Raw genomic sequence first — 15,144 nt, 5'->3', positions numbered from 1 at the left:
ACAACAAGCTCTGTCTGCTTTGAAAACAGCTTCTGAATCGGCACCCACTGTCTGTAAAAAGCAGACTGTTCCTGGCAGCACGTAGCTCTCAGGTCAGGCCCCAGGCTCTGAGCTGGCTTCCCTGCGCTGTCCACTGTGACCTCCCTAGGACACCAGCCAAGGACGTTATAGTCAAGCTTCCTCTCCACGGGGCCTGGGCGCCACTGAGATAGGGGTGGCACTGCGGGCCCTAGCTTTGTTTGTGGAGGGCCTGTTGTGCGTCATTTGTCGTGTGTGGCCTCAGGCGCTTTTGCTCTGTGCTCAGTGGACACAAGCAGTAGGTGCCCACATTCTTTGGACACCTGCATCCAGCTGGGCTCACACCTGCTTCTTTGGTGACACCATCCAACTTCCTGACCAACACCCCCTTGGAAGCTGGATTCGAGTGCACCACCACATGCAGAGATCCCAGCACTTCATACGTGGCTCTGACCCTCACAGAAAGCCAAGTTCTTGCTGTCCTTCTCCCTAACCGTGCTCTACAGCCTGAGAGCACTGTGCCGTCAGAGCGTTTGCAGTAGCTGCCCCCAGCCAACAGCTGAGGTGGGGCTGTGACTCAGATGTGCCTTCTGCTTCCTAATTTGGGATTGACCTTCAAAACACAGGCTAACTTAATATCTTAGGTTAAGAAGACCGTACGGCCCGGTGTCTGTCTTTTCTTGCATACGGTATCTATCAAAGGGTTATCTCGTGTTCACTAATTCTGCGGGGTGCTGTGAATTACACACGGCCTGCCACACAGCATCTCCACTCAAAGCACACACAGGAAAGCAACAGATGCAAAAACGCCCTCACAGTTTTCTATACATCGTTTAGCCACGGGTAGAAATCTATGATCTGCCCATCCGTTTCAATTATCTGTCTGCTCATCTTTCAGCACTAGGGACCGAGTTTAGGGTCGAGACCGTGCTAGAGGAGTGCTACACTGGTGAGTCATGGCACTAGCCAAAGCTAGAATCTTAAAGCTAGAGAACCTGGGAGACAACAGTGGCCCTGGGAAACAGCAGTCCATGTGACCTGGCTGTGGATCTTGGCTGGATGAAAGTCTGGGATAATGACACAGAAAGGCGGTCCGGTTCCCTCCGTGGCGACTTACCTGTAGTTGGACTCCTCGCCGGACAGGTAGAAGTGCTCATACAGAGAGTGTGCCTCGCTGCCTTCCCAGTCCTTCAGCTGGATCTTCAGCACGTAGCGATGCCCACTGGTCAGCTGGGAGACAAACTCGTTGCCCAGCCAATACTCTCCCAGAGGGCTCCCGAAGCCCTGTGACCGAGAGCAGCACAGTTAGTCCCCCGTTTGTCCTTGTGTTCGAAACCCCTCCCTTATCATGCAGTCAGCAGATGGTACTCCATTGCCCTGCTCGGTACAAATGCAAGGCCTCACACACAGGAAAGATGTTTTCATTTAGTTTTTGAGAGAGAAGAGGGGGTGTAAATACATGCCACTGTGCGGCTATGGACGTCACCAGCACCGAGGTGTCAGCTCTACCCTCTGCCTCATTTGAGGCAGGTTTCCCTTTCACCACTACAGGACTCTGAGGCCAGCTGGTCCACAGGGGTCTGAAAAGTCACTTGTCCTTGTCTCACCTTATTGTAGGATTACAGATGAGAGCCAATGTGCTCAGCCCTGAATGGGTTCTGGGGATTCAAACTCAGGTCCCCACTCTTGCACAGCAAGCATTTCATACACGAGTCATCTCGACAGCTCAGGAAATGGATTTAAGTCAATTTTAGTGACCTGAGCTCTTCTCAGAGAAATGTAACTGTTACATAGCTAAAGCCACTGCCATAGCCATGAACAGAGATGCAGTGGGGGGAAGAGCTGGACCGATCTAGTACCATGAAACGTGACTGTCCTAGGGACATTTATGCTGTGGAAGCCTCACAGCCCAGCAGCTTGCCCGGCGTGCTCTGTATTACATTCCAGTTTCTTCAACTGCAGTGGTTCTTGAGAAAGAGAGAGAGAGAGAGAGAGAGAGAGAGAGAGAGAGAGAGAGAGAGAGAGGGAGAGGGAGAGAGAGAGATAGAGATGCTGGGCACAAAGAATTATATCATGAATAACTTCTTCAGAAGCCATTGGTCACTTCTGAATGTGTGTTAATTAAAAGTTCTGAAAAGAATTAAAGTTCCCAAGGGAAAGTACTTTCTTAGCACACTTCCTTACCTCTTTGTACTCTTTCCACGTTCTCTGGAAGTCAACGCTGCCATCTTCCCGGTGTTGGATGACCGTCCACCCTCCTCCACCCATGTCCATGTCACAGTAGGCCTGCAGGAAAGCACACAGTTACTGCAGGCTGAACGTCGGCGACCCAGGTCTGTGCAGCAGTGAGGTGTCCCCAGAGGACTTTGTGATACCCGCTGGAGCGAATCCTTGCTGTCAGATTTTTAGAGCGATTTAAAATGGTGATGATTGAGAAGCAGTCGAATCACATGACACATTGGTGAAAACGGAACTTCCTGCTCATCACGTGTGCTGGCCACAGAGTCCCACACCATAATTGGTTTTGAGAGCCATTCTCTCTGACTGGGATACTGTGGCAGATTCTCCTCAAATCCATCTCTTTAGAAAACCGCAGTCCTGTGTTCAAAGCATTGACAACCCTCCCTGCCGGCTACACTCACTCTGTCAAGTCACAGCTTCTTCACTACAAGATGCCAAACTCCTGCCATGTTCTCCTGCTGTTGGGCTTCCTTTGTGTACAGGGAAAAAAGTTTCTCCTGCCTGTGAGGGCCTGGGGTGGGGGGTGGGGGTTTGGCGTGCCAGCACCATGTGACCCAGCTTGGCTGGGCAGCTCTGACATAGGGGTTTGGGTTCAAGCTTCTATACACTTCCCTTAATGCCTGTGGCATTTTTCCCCAGTATTTTATTTCTGCTTTTAAACTGCCTCAGTGGTCTTTAAAAATTTTGCCTAGAACACAAAATTCTTTGGGCCTGCATGTTTAATTTCAACTCAGCTGGAGTTTTATTGTAAAAATTAAAAGCCCCTGACAATAAGATTATATAAATACTTTTCAATTATGAGATTACAGTAGAACCAAAAATAAAAACATTTTCCAGAAAATAGGATAGTTCCCTGAAGCACATGTGGTAGAAATATTAGGCTTCACAACCACTTATGAATATTCTTCCTTCGTTCAGTGCCATGGTCTTTGGAGACCAAGGATGACCATTTTTGCAGGGTTAACTTAAATCCGTGTTTGTGATTTAGGATAAGAACTAAAGAGCCACACGAGCCTCACTCTGTTTCTTCACATTGTCTATGAGGAACCAAACCCGAAAGAATCCATGTTGTCCGCCATGTTGTTGCCTCTCTTGCTCATGGACCTTGACCGTTAGTGGACTGCTTTGCTGAGGCCTCTCTCTACCAAGTGTTCTACCTCCCCACAAAGGTCCTGAGCACCTGCTGCCTTCCCCAGGGACTAGAGTTTAGAAAGACACAGTGGCTTGAAACATAATCACTATGTCCTCAGTGTAACTACTCAAAAACACATGACGTTTGCTGGAGGGACTCTCCTGGTTATCATAGGACACATTTACTTAAGGAACCCCGGTTGTCACCATGTATCGGAACTGGTTTGTGTAGTTGACCACCATTTCACTCTCCGGCATGTGAGCTGTCAGACAGCTCACACGAGTTGCTGTCTCACACCATGCTGACATCTGGGAATGATTGAGTTAGCACAGATTCATTTGGTTAGTCACAGGGCCAGCAGGCGAGTGGGATTTGAATATGGCCTCCTTAATTTCTATGTCATGTCTTTCCCATGCCATGATGCTGCCCAAAGCAGAGAACCTTGAAACTTTTGATATGACAGATCCACACTGAAGTCAGTTCATGAGGGATCATTCGTCTCATTTGCCTGTGATCAACCAGCTGACCGGTGCTGCAGCATTCTATCCCAGTGTCTTCTTAAATCTCACTCAGGGTAAGGACCCAGTGGCTGTGCACACATTAACTCCCCAGCATCCTAAGTGGCTTGCTGGTAAATGGGAAGAAATGTTTGTAGTGAGCCCACCCTTGTCCTAATAAAACCTTCACAGTGGACTTAGTTGCTTGATGATATTTAAAGCAGGCTCTTTGCTGTTTAGAGAATCATTTTATCTTGTGGGAGTCAAAAGCAAGATTCTCAACATTGAGGGTCACTGCTACTACATAAATAAATTACATGAACCATGTTTTTATTCTCTTTGAATCCATCAGGGACCATGGCACAGTTACCAGAACATTCTCCTAATGCTTTGTCCAGCTTGTTAAGAAGTGAAGAACAAAGCATTTGTGAGAAACAGAGAATCATGGTTCACTGAGCTGCGAAATTTGGAAAAAGAGATAATATTCTCGTAGACGATTCACGTGGTCAGGAGATGCTCAGTAGAAATATTGACAAGGATCAGGACAGGATCTGAAAGGCAGCAAGCAGCACTCGGGCCAGGGCATGACCACTTCCATTAAAGCAAACCTGGGGGAACTGAGTGCTTTTGATTTGCGTGCCTGTGCCTGTGCTTGGCACAATGACCCGAGGCCCTGAGCTGTTCAGCAGGTGATGCTTGAGTTAAGTGCTGTGCTCCAGCTTCAGGCCGTGGAGAAATGAATCAGTAACAGACGTCCATGGCACTGGGAGTCTTGTGCTAAGAAGGTTGAGGAAGGAAACAATTGTGCTTCTAACTGGCAAGGCGCATGCATATGCCTCTCACGGATGCCCTGTGCAGTGTATAGCCTACACACAGAAACCTAAGCAAGGGCCACGTCCACTGATCAGATGTAAAGCTGCCATACTGAAGCCTTCGAACTAATTCCTTGGCATTAGATGCCCTGTCTCTGTGACCTCTTGTGCAGGCTCCCTGTGTCATTTATTCCAGGGCCATCTCTGGTTCTATCACACCCTGGACAGTGGGGTGACGGGGCAATAACACCAGAGCACACTGTCGTTTATAGAACCTCAAGTCTGGGGGGAAGTTTAGAAGTAACAATACAATACAGCCCAGTTATTTTACGTTTTAAACCTGTCTTTTCTTAGTGCATGGGGGGTGGGAGGGAGTGGGTCGGGTGTGAACATGCGTGGGTGTGAAGGGAAAGCAAGCAAGTCAAAGTCAGGACAACCTTTAAGTCGATTCTCCCCTTCCACCTTCTGACCCCGGAGTCACACTCAGGCCACTGGGGCTTGCAAAGCCATCACTTCCACCCACTAAGCTGCCTCTCCACATGTAGACCTGGTATTTTGGGAAAGAAGTCGAGGTTTTGAAAACTTTACTATGCCTGGCTGTGTTGACGGATTTCTTTTTACTGAGAATAGCTAAAGGGAATATAAGTCTGTCTCTAACCATGACCAAGACACACAGTGCAGAGCACTGGATCTTCACGTCTCCGTGCCTGTCAAGCTGTGAGGGTAGCATGATGTTTGGCAGAAAAGGAACCCACCCAGAAGAGCGTCCCCAGAGCAGTGTGACTATGTGACAGCATGGTTCCAGTTCCACAGTGTTTACAGTGTGCTTGTGGCCTCTGTCAGCTGTGGGGTTCCTGTCCCCATTCTTACCAGGCCAAGAACATGCAGGCATCTAATGACAGACACCGTCCTGCACGAGCTGTGTTGGCACGCTGCATAGGAGAGTGGAGACTCCACCCTGGGGTTGCTGGTTTTGTCTGCAGCAAGCTGTATAGCTTCTCTCCTCCCCACCCCACCCGCCGATGCTCTGCCTCTAGGCCATCAGGGACATTAACCAATTTTCAAGGTTGGTTTAAAGCAGCATGAATGAATTATATTTCTTTGGAAAGTATTATTCTAAATAGCACAATATTCATTTTTTAATTCATAATCAAAGTGTATGTTACTGTTTCAAATTCCACATCTTTAAACTCTTAAGCACTTGTGTTTTTTCTTTGATACCATGTTGAATTCTGAAGATAATACCGAGTTCAAAAAGATGCTACTTCCAAGAGCCCCTGGAAACTTTTGCTTTGACACAGCTTCCTGTGCATGTTTTGGAGTCCTGTTGGCTTTTGCAAAGATGCAGCCATATCTGTCCAAACGCCACACACAGAGGGGTGCAGTGTGATGATTCTCTAGCTCTGATTCTCGTGCGATGTCATACGACCTCACCAGACCTCTCAGAGAAGCCCCGGGACATGAGTTGCTGAGATAGTCTCCCAGGCTGCCCGAGGAGGGCCTAGTGTGACTGTGTTAACGTGCCCTGCCCGACAGGACAGGGTTTCTGTCTACTTTGTACAGATGGAGCAACCACCCAACTGAACGCCCCCGTACGAGAGGGAAAAGAACGGCACCCCAGGGCAGCATGCCCAGGTCTTCTGGGCTGCACTACATAGGGCCCTAGTCCCCCACTCTGAGCTATGGGACTCTAAGCTTTCTGGGCACCCTGTGAGCAGCTCCATATGGGAACAGTTGTCTCTATGGGAAAACTGGCAGCATCCTGGCAAGAAGCAGCCCAGACACTGAAGGTGCGGGAGCCGTGTGCTCTGCCCAGCCCATGTGCAGTCTATGGAAAGAGTGGCCAGTAGAACCGAAGAAGTCTGTCGGTGCACTAAAAGTATTTTTGTTCTGTGATTTTCTTGAGAAAAGGATTCACTGTGCTGACTTTATTAAACTTTGACTGCTAAGCACATCTATCTATCTACAGTTTCTCTGATGAGAAGGGGAAATGTGTGCAGATCAGGGCCTTCTTAACTGTTGTGTTGGGTGTGTTCTCAGTGAGCTCCCTCCAATATAAAGTGTAACTATTGCTGAGTAAAATGACGGAAAGATAGGCTCTGGTTAATCCAGCCTCAGTTTGAAGAAGATCTATTCATTAAAATTAATGAGATGATGTCAGCACCTTGGGGGATGTAGCTCATTTCAGTAGGACATGCTTGTGGGGGAAGGCAGAGTGGCAGACATCGGCTCAGCATCCATGTTCTGTACCCAGCACTGTCAGAGCCCTCAGTGGGAGCCTGGGAAGGGCAGGAGGCATGGATGCCCAGGGGCTCCGTGGCCCGTACAGTGAAACAGGGAGCCCCCACAGCTGCCGTGGGACATCCCGTCTTACCTTGACCTCCTCTGTGGAGTTGGGGAAGGTCAGCGTGTAGATGCCACTGGTGGTGAGTCCTGACTTGAAGATTTCTGCACAGTCTCTGAAGGTGGTTTTCTCTTCTTTAGGGACAGCAACAGAGCTCTTATCTGTGTTTAAAAAGCGGCAGGCATTGAAATGGGGTTTTTGACTGGAGAGACGCCTGTTCTTCAAGACGTAGACAGTTGCTCTCGTGTAAGCAAGCAGACTGCAATGGCCTTGATTGACTCCTGCAGCATATTTGCTGTCAGCTTGGAAAATTAGTACAAACGGCTCTTGCTAACTTTTTTAAAATTACACTTTGTGTGTGTGTGTGTGTGTGTGTGTGTGTGTGTGTGTGTGTGTGTGTACGTACATGCACACGACATGGCACAGGGGGAGTCAGTTCTCCATATACCATGGTGGTCCTGGGGATATAAACATTGGGTTTTGGTGGCCAGCACCTTAATCCACTGAGCCATCCTGCCAGCTTCTTACTCCCTCTTAAAACGAACGGTGTGTAATGTGGGTACTTCATAATGAGCTGTAATAAACCACTCCTTTAAAAAGAATTCCTTCTTGACTAGACTTGGGAAAACATTGTAAAACAACAAAGGGAGACACCTTACTCCCTCCACCATCACCCCAGGTCCCTTTGGCGTTTTCCCATTGAAGTTGGAACATACACACGGACCATTCTTAGTATGTCTGAGGCTTAAATCTTTCATCTTTTTTAGAATATTAAAGGAAAGGCTGGAAAGAGGGCTTGGTGTTAGGTCAGAGTACTTGCTGAGCAAGCTCAAGGTCTAAGTTTGGATCCTAGCACCCATATAAAACTTTCCAATGTGGCGGCACACACCAGTAACCCCAGGGCTTGGGGCTGGGACACAAGGTTACTATAACTCGTTAGCTGTCAGCCCAGCTCTGCTTCAGTGAGCGACTCAAGAGAAGACACCCGCATATTCTCCCGGCCTCTGCTGCATGCCCAGGCACACATGCGCCTCCACAGGCACCACACACATCCAGTGCCGAGTGGACATGCTTAGTGACCTCTGGGCGTTGAGTGTGACCTGAGCGTCTGCACCTTTGTGGGAGCACAATGCCTACTTGTCTACATGTTTTAAACTCTTTAAATCTAGACCTTATATGCTGATACATTCCCTCCAGATTTTAGTTCTGCCATTCCTGTTTCAACTTCCAGTTCTTGCCACAGCCACCCAACACCCCCACCCCCACCCCACACCTCACAAGCACCAAATAAGGGGACATCGTGAAATAAACCACAGTAAGAATGAGGGCAAAGTCAGTTAGGAAAAAATTCTACAGATAAACACTACAGAGATAGTATTACATCTTTAATTAATGACTGAAGACTCTCTTCTTCCTCCCTCACCCCTATGAACTAAAAGAAGCTAACAAGGAAGGCTAAACATCTTTCAGGGTATGTCAGCAATGGGAACTGGTGCCTCCTTGGTGCCAACCATGTCTGTGCCTCTCCCTTACGTGTCTAGCCTTCCTGTGGGCCCAGGGCAGTGTGCCAGTTTGAAAGCCAAAGGAAGAAAGAGTCACTGTGGCTTAATACTTGCCAGCCTCCTCCATCTGACCTATGAGGGAACTAACTCAAGATGAGAATTCTGCAGCTTTGAATCAGCGATAGCTGTCGGTACAAGGCTTACTCTGCAGTTTGAGCTCTAGAACTCACATCAAATAAACAAAGCCAGATGTGGCCGCACAGCCCCACGGTGTCAGCGCTGAGGATGCAGAGACGGGTACATCCCTGCGGCTCCTTGTGGAGCTCTAGGTCACAGAGGGAGGCTTTGTGTATAAAGCCAAAATGAGGATACCTGAGGACAGACCTCTAGACACACATGTATACATGTGCCCATGACCGCGCACCAGAACTGGGGTCTGTGCTTCGTGAGCAATTAGTATAGGATGTGACCTCCCCCATTCTCTTTGCCCCACTTTGTGCTTGGGCCTCTGCTGGCTGAGACTCTTGTGCTGCTATGTGAAGCACCTAAGGCAGGCCATGTTGGAGTGTTGGGTCCGCTGACCGAAGGTCATCAGAATGAGGAGCACTACTCACAGTCGGGCGATGACATCATGGTCAGCAAGCTGTTGACCGTCTCCATTAGATCATGCTGCTGCTTCTGAAGGACTGAGTTGTTGACTGTGGCCGTCACCAGCTTCTTCTCCAGCTCATCGATGACGGAGCTCTGCTTGGACACCAGCACCTGAAGCTGGTCCTTCTGCTCCTTCATGGACTGCAGCTGCACACTGTGCTTGTCCTCCATGTCCAGCACTTTCTTTTCTAGGAAGCTTAAGGGGAAGGGGTTTGTAAGTAAAGGGATTTCCACAAGCCTCAAGGCCTGGCCAGCCAAGAACTTGATAAAATCCCGTCCATTCCAAAGCCAAGAAACCTCTCTGTTCCCTGGACTTCTGTGCTGCAACGGTGTTTGGTTAACACACAGTGTAAAGTGGGACGTTTTGGAGGCTGGAGAGGTGGTTCAGTGGTTAGACATACCAGCTGCTCTTGACGAAGGCCTGACTTCAGTTTCCAGCAGCCCTAGGGCTCACAACTACCCATAACTCCACTTTCTCATGTATAGCGTTGAGCATGCTCACTTCCGTAATCCCAGTTCTAGGGGATCAGATGCCCTCCTGAGACATGTTGCGCATACCTACATTCAGGCAAAGCTTCTGCACATAAACATAAAGAAGCCTTTAAAACAGACAAACGTCTTCTTAAGTAGGGAGATTTCTCACCACCCAGTGAAACCAAGGGGAACTATTTAGGGGTAGTTGTACATGTGGGTAAACCTGACAGAGGAGTGTGCAGTGGTGTCTAGTCAGGAGAACACTGGGCCTAGGTGACAGACAGAGTGTCACAAGCACTGCCTGCCACGGCTTCTAGGGAGGTGGCCTTATTTCAAGCCCCACTTTCAGAGTGCTTTTCCTGAGTATGAGCGGTGAGCTTGAGTTGGACCTTTGGGCTGTGTGTTGCCTTTCTCCTAGAATATTTACATTTTCACAGGAATCATAATAACAGGAACGACACTCACGATGCCATGTGGCAGGTATTCTATGAGGGAGGTGCATGTCACCCACAGGTTTAAACCCTCATAAGCCTCTCTGGCTTTATGACATTAAGTGACTTATTCAGTTGTGTATTGGTTCCCTCATCTGTAAACTGGGTTAATATGACCCACTGCAAGAGGCTGGTCCAGGGAATGCGTGTACAAGTATAAGCAGGCTGGTAGTTAACACTTAAGCAGTATTATTACCAGTATCAACATTATCACCTCATGTTCAAGGAGTAAATGAGCAAAAAGTAAAATTTAGACACAGTAAATCACATGCCCACAGACACACCCAGGTGGCTGCTGCCAGCTCTTCCTTACTGTAAACTCCTTGTTTTTTTGTTTGCTTGTAGTTTAAGGTTTTGGTTTGGTTTATTTGAATCCATTTTTCTCTGGGGAGTTTAATCAGCCTGTTTCTTATAGTGGGTACTCAATCCTGTAACCTAAGCAAACCCCCTGAAAAGCTGCTTAAAAATTCCTTGATAAAGTTATGCCATAGAAGTCTCAAAAGGCTTTACTAATGATTTTGTAGTTATTTCTGATCCTATGATAAAGATTTATAAAGATGCATCGCTACCCAGAGATCAGTTAAGAGTGTACTGATTTTTTTTTTTTTTTTGGTTCTTTTTTTCGGAGCTGGGGACGAGTGTACTGATTTTTAACTGAAAATTATTCCTATATATTAAACTGGAGAAAACAATTCCAAGTGTGTAGGCTTAAATAAATGTGAGACATTTAAGACTGACCACTTCCAGGAGCAGACTCCTGCAGTGAAGGCCTGTGACAGCTGCTCTTGTCAGTGGGGGAACGGAAGAGTGGAGAGCCCGACTATAAACCTTTCCTCTGAGCACACGCACAGAACCAGCGGCTGCTTCCTGCGTCATGGCACTGGTACCAAGCCCAGCGTCAGTTAATTGTTTCTGAGAGGAAGTAGGCAGATGAAGAGCATGCACAGTAAAAGTATCTTCAGCTGGTGAACCAAAACGTGCAGTAGCGCTGATTTGGAGGGAAATGCTGATCACAATAAATATTTGTAATTTTGCTTGAATCTATAAAGAGAGCAATTTCACTTTGAAGAAATTTTGAAGATTGTTGAAAAATCACTTGTAGAATGCGGAATACCCCATGTTTTTCTCCAGTCACATTATTAAAAGTCTTAGGCCAGTCAGAATTGGAGGCAGGAAAGACCATCAGGAGATCTAGGTCATCAAGGAGCTTTCCTGAGGTTCTTGACAGGGAAAACTTATTATTCCAACCCATATTTGTAACAGAAGAGAAGACAATTTCCGCAGCTTGTAAGATTCTTGTTCCTTCCGTGTGCTTCTCGTTACTGATGGGTTTATAATGGTAAATCAGAGTTCGTGCACCCATCCCCAGGAAGGCAGCTCCAACGAGGAGCATCCCAGGCAGATTTCTTTAGCAGTTCAAGCTGTGAGGAAGCACTGTTGGTCCGAGCAAGAGAGACTTTCCATGTTGTTAGATACGTGTGGCAAGGTGCTTCCGTGGGGAAACTCCACAGTTTAATCATAAACTCAAAATGACTTTAATTTATTGGAAAGGCACAGTATCTATTGATTCAGGTCAATTAAACTAGGGGAGATATGAAGGCCTTCAGTAAGGGGTGGATTGCAGGCTATCTCGTAAGCAAGACCCTCAGTAGGCTGCACCAAGATCGGTAACACTATTCTCTAGAGCAGAGCCTTGATTCACAAAAAAATTACACCAAACCTTGGGATGAATTTTAAAATGTAGTGGCAGTTTCTGTGTATTTCAAAGCAGTTTTCTTTGAATAGCAAATTCTATTCCAACAGTGGGTATAAAATAAGGAGCAAGACTTGAACTTTTCTGGAGAAAAAAGGCAAACCAGTGGCGAATACGATTACCCTTTGATAGCCACAGATTTGCATCTGTGGGTCCATCACACTAGTCTTCAATTACTTCATCCATGCTCAGCTTGTACCCTCTTTTTTGTTATTACTCCCCCGTAATACAACAGAATTTTGAACACAGTTGTTATGTTGTCTTGTGTATTATCCATAAGCAACATAGGGACAGCTTAAAATATAGAGGGGAATTATGCAGGCTTTGGGGCCATGCCATCCCTTTTTATATAAGGGACTGGAGTATCCATGGACTTCAGGGTCCAAAGTGGATTAGAGATCCAAGGCCCTGTGCATCGCGAATGATGGGAGAGTTTACAGAGAAGAAGTAGGTGGCACGGTGGGTATATTGACCTGATTTTAAAGCCTTGGGGAGAAATGTGTTCAAGAAGCTGAGCAGTGCCTGGTTTCTGAGAGGTGGTGTGTGCGGTGTGCTTACAGGGAGAGCCCTGCCAAGGGGAGATGAGATTGCTTACGTCTCGGTTACCGTCCCAAGTTCTCATCTCTTACTGTGCAGACAGGGAATTCAAAATAGGAAAGGAAACTGTTCAGAGAGGAAAAACAATCTATTTGCTTTTCCATCCCCTAAATAAAAGTGAGGGTAAACCTGGTTACCCAGAGAACACAGAGACTAACTGCAGCTTAGTTCTTGGTTAACTCCGAGGATGAAGCCAGCCCCTGTTCATCCCCTTTTCTGGATAAGAGAGAGATGTGCTGTGTAGACCATTCTGTGTCAGATGCCGTCTCGACTGAAAACAAGGAAGGAAGCACCTCAGACATTGTACCCTCAGGTGTCCCCGGTGGAATAAACACGCAAAGCAGATGTTTGCACTTGCATAGATTATTTTGAAGGGTTTTAAATATTTAATTTAAATATCAACGCAATTGTTTCAGGTTAACTTTTCCTTTTGGTTTATCAAGAGGTTTTAAAGGTATTTACTGGTGTATGAGTGCACGCGAGTGACATGTGAGTGAGTGAGGGTGTGGGGGCTGGGCAGTAGACACATCCCACCGCTGCACAGGAGGGTCAGCTGGCAGTTTGGTGGAGTTGGTTCTCTCCTTCCGTGTTTATGTGCGCTCTGGGAATTGAACTCAGGTCGTCGGGCTTATCTGGCAAGCACCTTAACCTACTGAACCCTCTCTCCAGTCCTCATCCTAAGTTATAAAAAGGAAGTATTACACAGCAGAGGCTGTTCCAGGGCTCCTAGTGTGGTTCATCTTGCAAGAAACAAGATCCCCACCAGGCATGGTGGTGTGGGCCTTTAATCCGAACACAAGAAATACAGACACAGGCATATCTCTGTGAGTCCAAGGCTAACCTGGTCTATATGGTAAGTTTCAGGCAAACTAGGACTACATAGTGAGAACTCCCCACCAAAGGCCAGGAAATATGACTGCAGGCAGTGTTAACCTCACAGCCCAGCAGTATTTTGTGGAGATTAACCTTCATGATGTTGAGGCAATGTGGAAGATTTCTGCAGAGTCTTTAACGGCACAGAACGAGAACAAAATTCAGGACTAATCAGGAATTCGGGTTCTTTTCAGAGATTTTCTCCAAATTCTCCTTGCCTCTTGTTCTCAGGGCTTCTGACCCATACATGCTCCAGGCTAATCCACCATTCTGGGGAAGCCATACATAGAGTCTAGTCACATGAGATAAGCCGAGTGTCTAGAAAGGTTACAGCATTATTACCTGTTCTTATCTTGTAGTTTGTTTATTTCACTGGTCTGGTCCAAAATCTGCTTTTCCAATTTGTTGGTAGAAATAGAATGTTGAAGAAGCTGCAACTCGAGTCTTGTCGTCTGGTTTAGTACCTGTATATAACAAACAGGATTACTGCCTGTCATCCTGATTGGTGTGATGTAATCTTGATGAATGTGACCTGTGCCCACTCTTGGTTCAGTCACCAAAGTGATCAGAAGGCGTATTACTCAGTAGCCCACCTGCCTTGTCTCGACATGTGGTCTTTCTTGTCTTATACCATAAAAATGATCATAATTCGCCCCCGTTTCCACCCTCCTCCTCCCCCCCCCAAACACAGCCTCTCCCAACTCTTTTTCTAATATTCAGCCTGGTCCAAGTAGTGCTACCCATGGGAGTCTGGGTGTGGGGGCCATGCACCGCAGCATGGAGATCTTCCTGTGCCCACACAGTTTAACGAGAAAGAAGGAAGAGAAGAATTCTGTCTCCCCAGCAGCCACCAGCTGCCAGTGGCTCCTCAGCAGGGAGGGGCTCCCCCCCATCTGGGCCTGGCAAAATTTTTATGCCCATAAAAATTTTTGGTATCATGGAACAGGCCTAACTATATTACCTTTAAATCTCTTTGTAGTAAATAAGTGACAAAATCCTTTTGAGGTAAATAAGTCAGGGAAACATAGTAACAAGTCGTACATTATGTTTTTCCATCTGTAACAGTTTATCATTTTATGTAATGTAACAAATGGAGGTATTAAATAAACATCTTATGAATCAAAATTGATAGATAAATTTTAAAAATTGTCTCAGCCTAGGAAGATGGCTCCGCAAATAAAGGCACTTACCACCAAGCCTAGTGACCTAAGTTGTCTCCCCATGATAGGGCCGACTCCTGCAAATTGTCCTTTGACCTACACACACATACACACAAACACACATACACACACACACCCATACACTCACACACACACACACACACCCATACACACACTCTCACACACACACACTCACACACACATGCACACATACACACATACTCACACACACGCACCCATACACACACACCCATACACACACCCATACTCACACACACACACGCACACTCACACATTCACACACACAGGCACACACACGCACACTCACATGCACACACACCATGCACTCATGCAAACCAAATAAATCTAATTTTTTAAGTCTATGAGAGAATTTCCTCTTGCTCAGAAACATCTTTCTGTTCCTGGACAAAGCAACAAAGACACACGCGTCCTTGCCGTCCCCAGCTTAACCCGCTTGTTAAGCCTTCTCTTTCTTCTGTTCTATTTTCTTATTCCTACTTTAAAAGCCCTTCTGGCCAATTAGGGAATAATGAAATGTCACTCTCCAGTGGCAGCCAGTGCTGCCCATTGTGTGGCTC

General features: G+C 46.9%; 2 protein-coding genes across 5 annotated transcripts in view; one reads left to right on the top strand and one right to left on the bottom strand.

The window, feature by feature from the left end:
• Positions 1–15,144, top strand: part of Mcph1 (microcephalin 1) — a 202,523-nt gene that overhangs the window by 91,075 nt on the left and 96,304 nt on the right. The gene's annotated exons all lie outside the window — the stretch shown is intronic.
• Positions 1–15,144, bottom strand: part of Angpt2 (angiopoietin 2) — a 50,482-nt gene that overhangs the window by 5,543 nt on the left and 29,795 nt on the right. The window contains exons 3-7 of the mRNA NM_134454.1: positions 13,728–13,849; positions 9,161–9,393; positions 7,075–7,205; positions 2,203–2,304; positions 1,136–1,302 (exon numbers count right to left, since the gene is read on the bottom strand). Of these exons, the coding sequence (NP_604449.1) occupies positions 1,136–1,302; positions 2,203–2,304; positions 7,075–7,205; positions 9,161–9,393; positions 13,728–13,849 (755 nt within the window). The remainder of the gene's footprint in view (positions 1–1,135; positions 1,303–2,202; positions 2,305–7,074; positions 7,206–9,160; positions 9,394–13,727; positions 13,850–15,144) is intronic.

This window comes from Rattus norvegicus, chromosome 16 (assembly GCF_036323735.1).
Source record: "Rattus norvegicus strain BN/NHsdMcwi chromosome 16, GRCr8, whole genome shotgun sequence".
NCBI classification, from domain to species: domain Eukaryota; kingdom Metazoa; phylum Chordata; class Mammalia; order Rodentia; family Muridae; genus Rattus; species Rattus norvegicus.
This window is presented reverse-complemented; position numbering and strand designations above follow the sequence as displayed.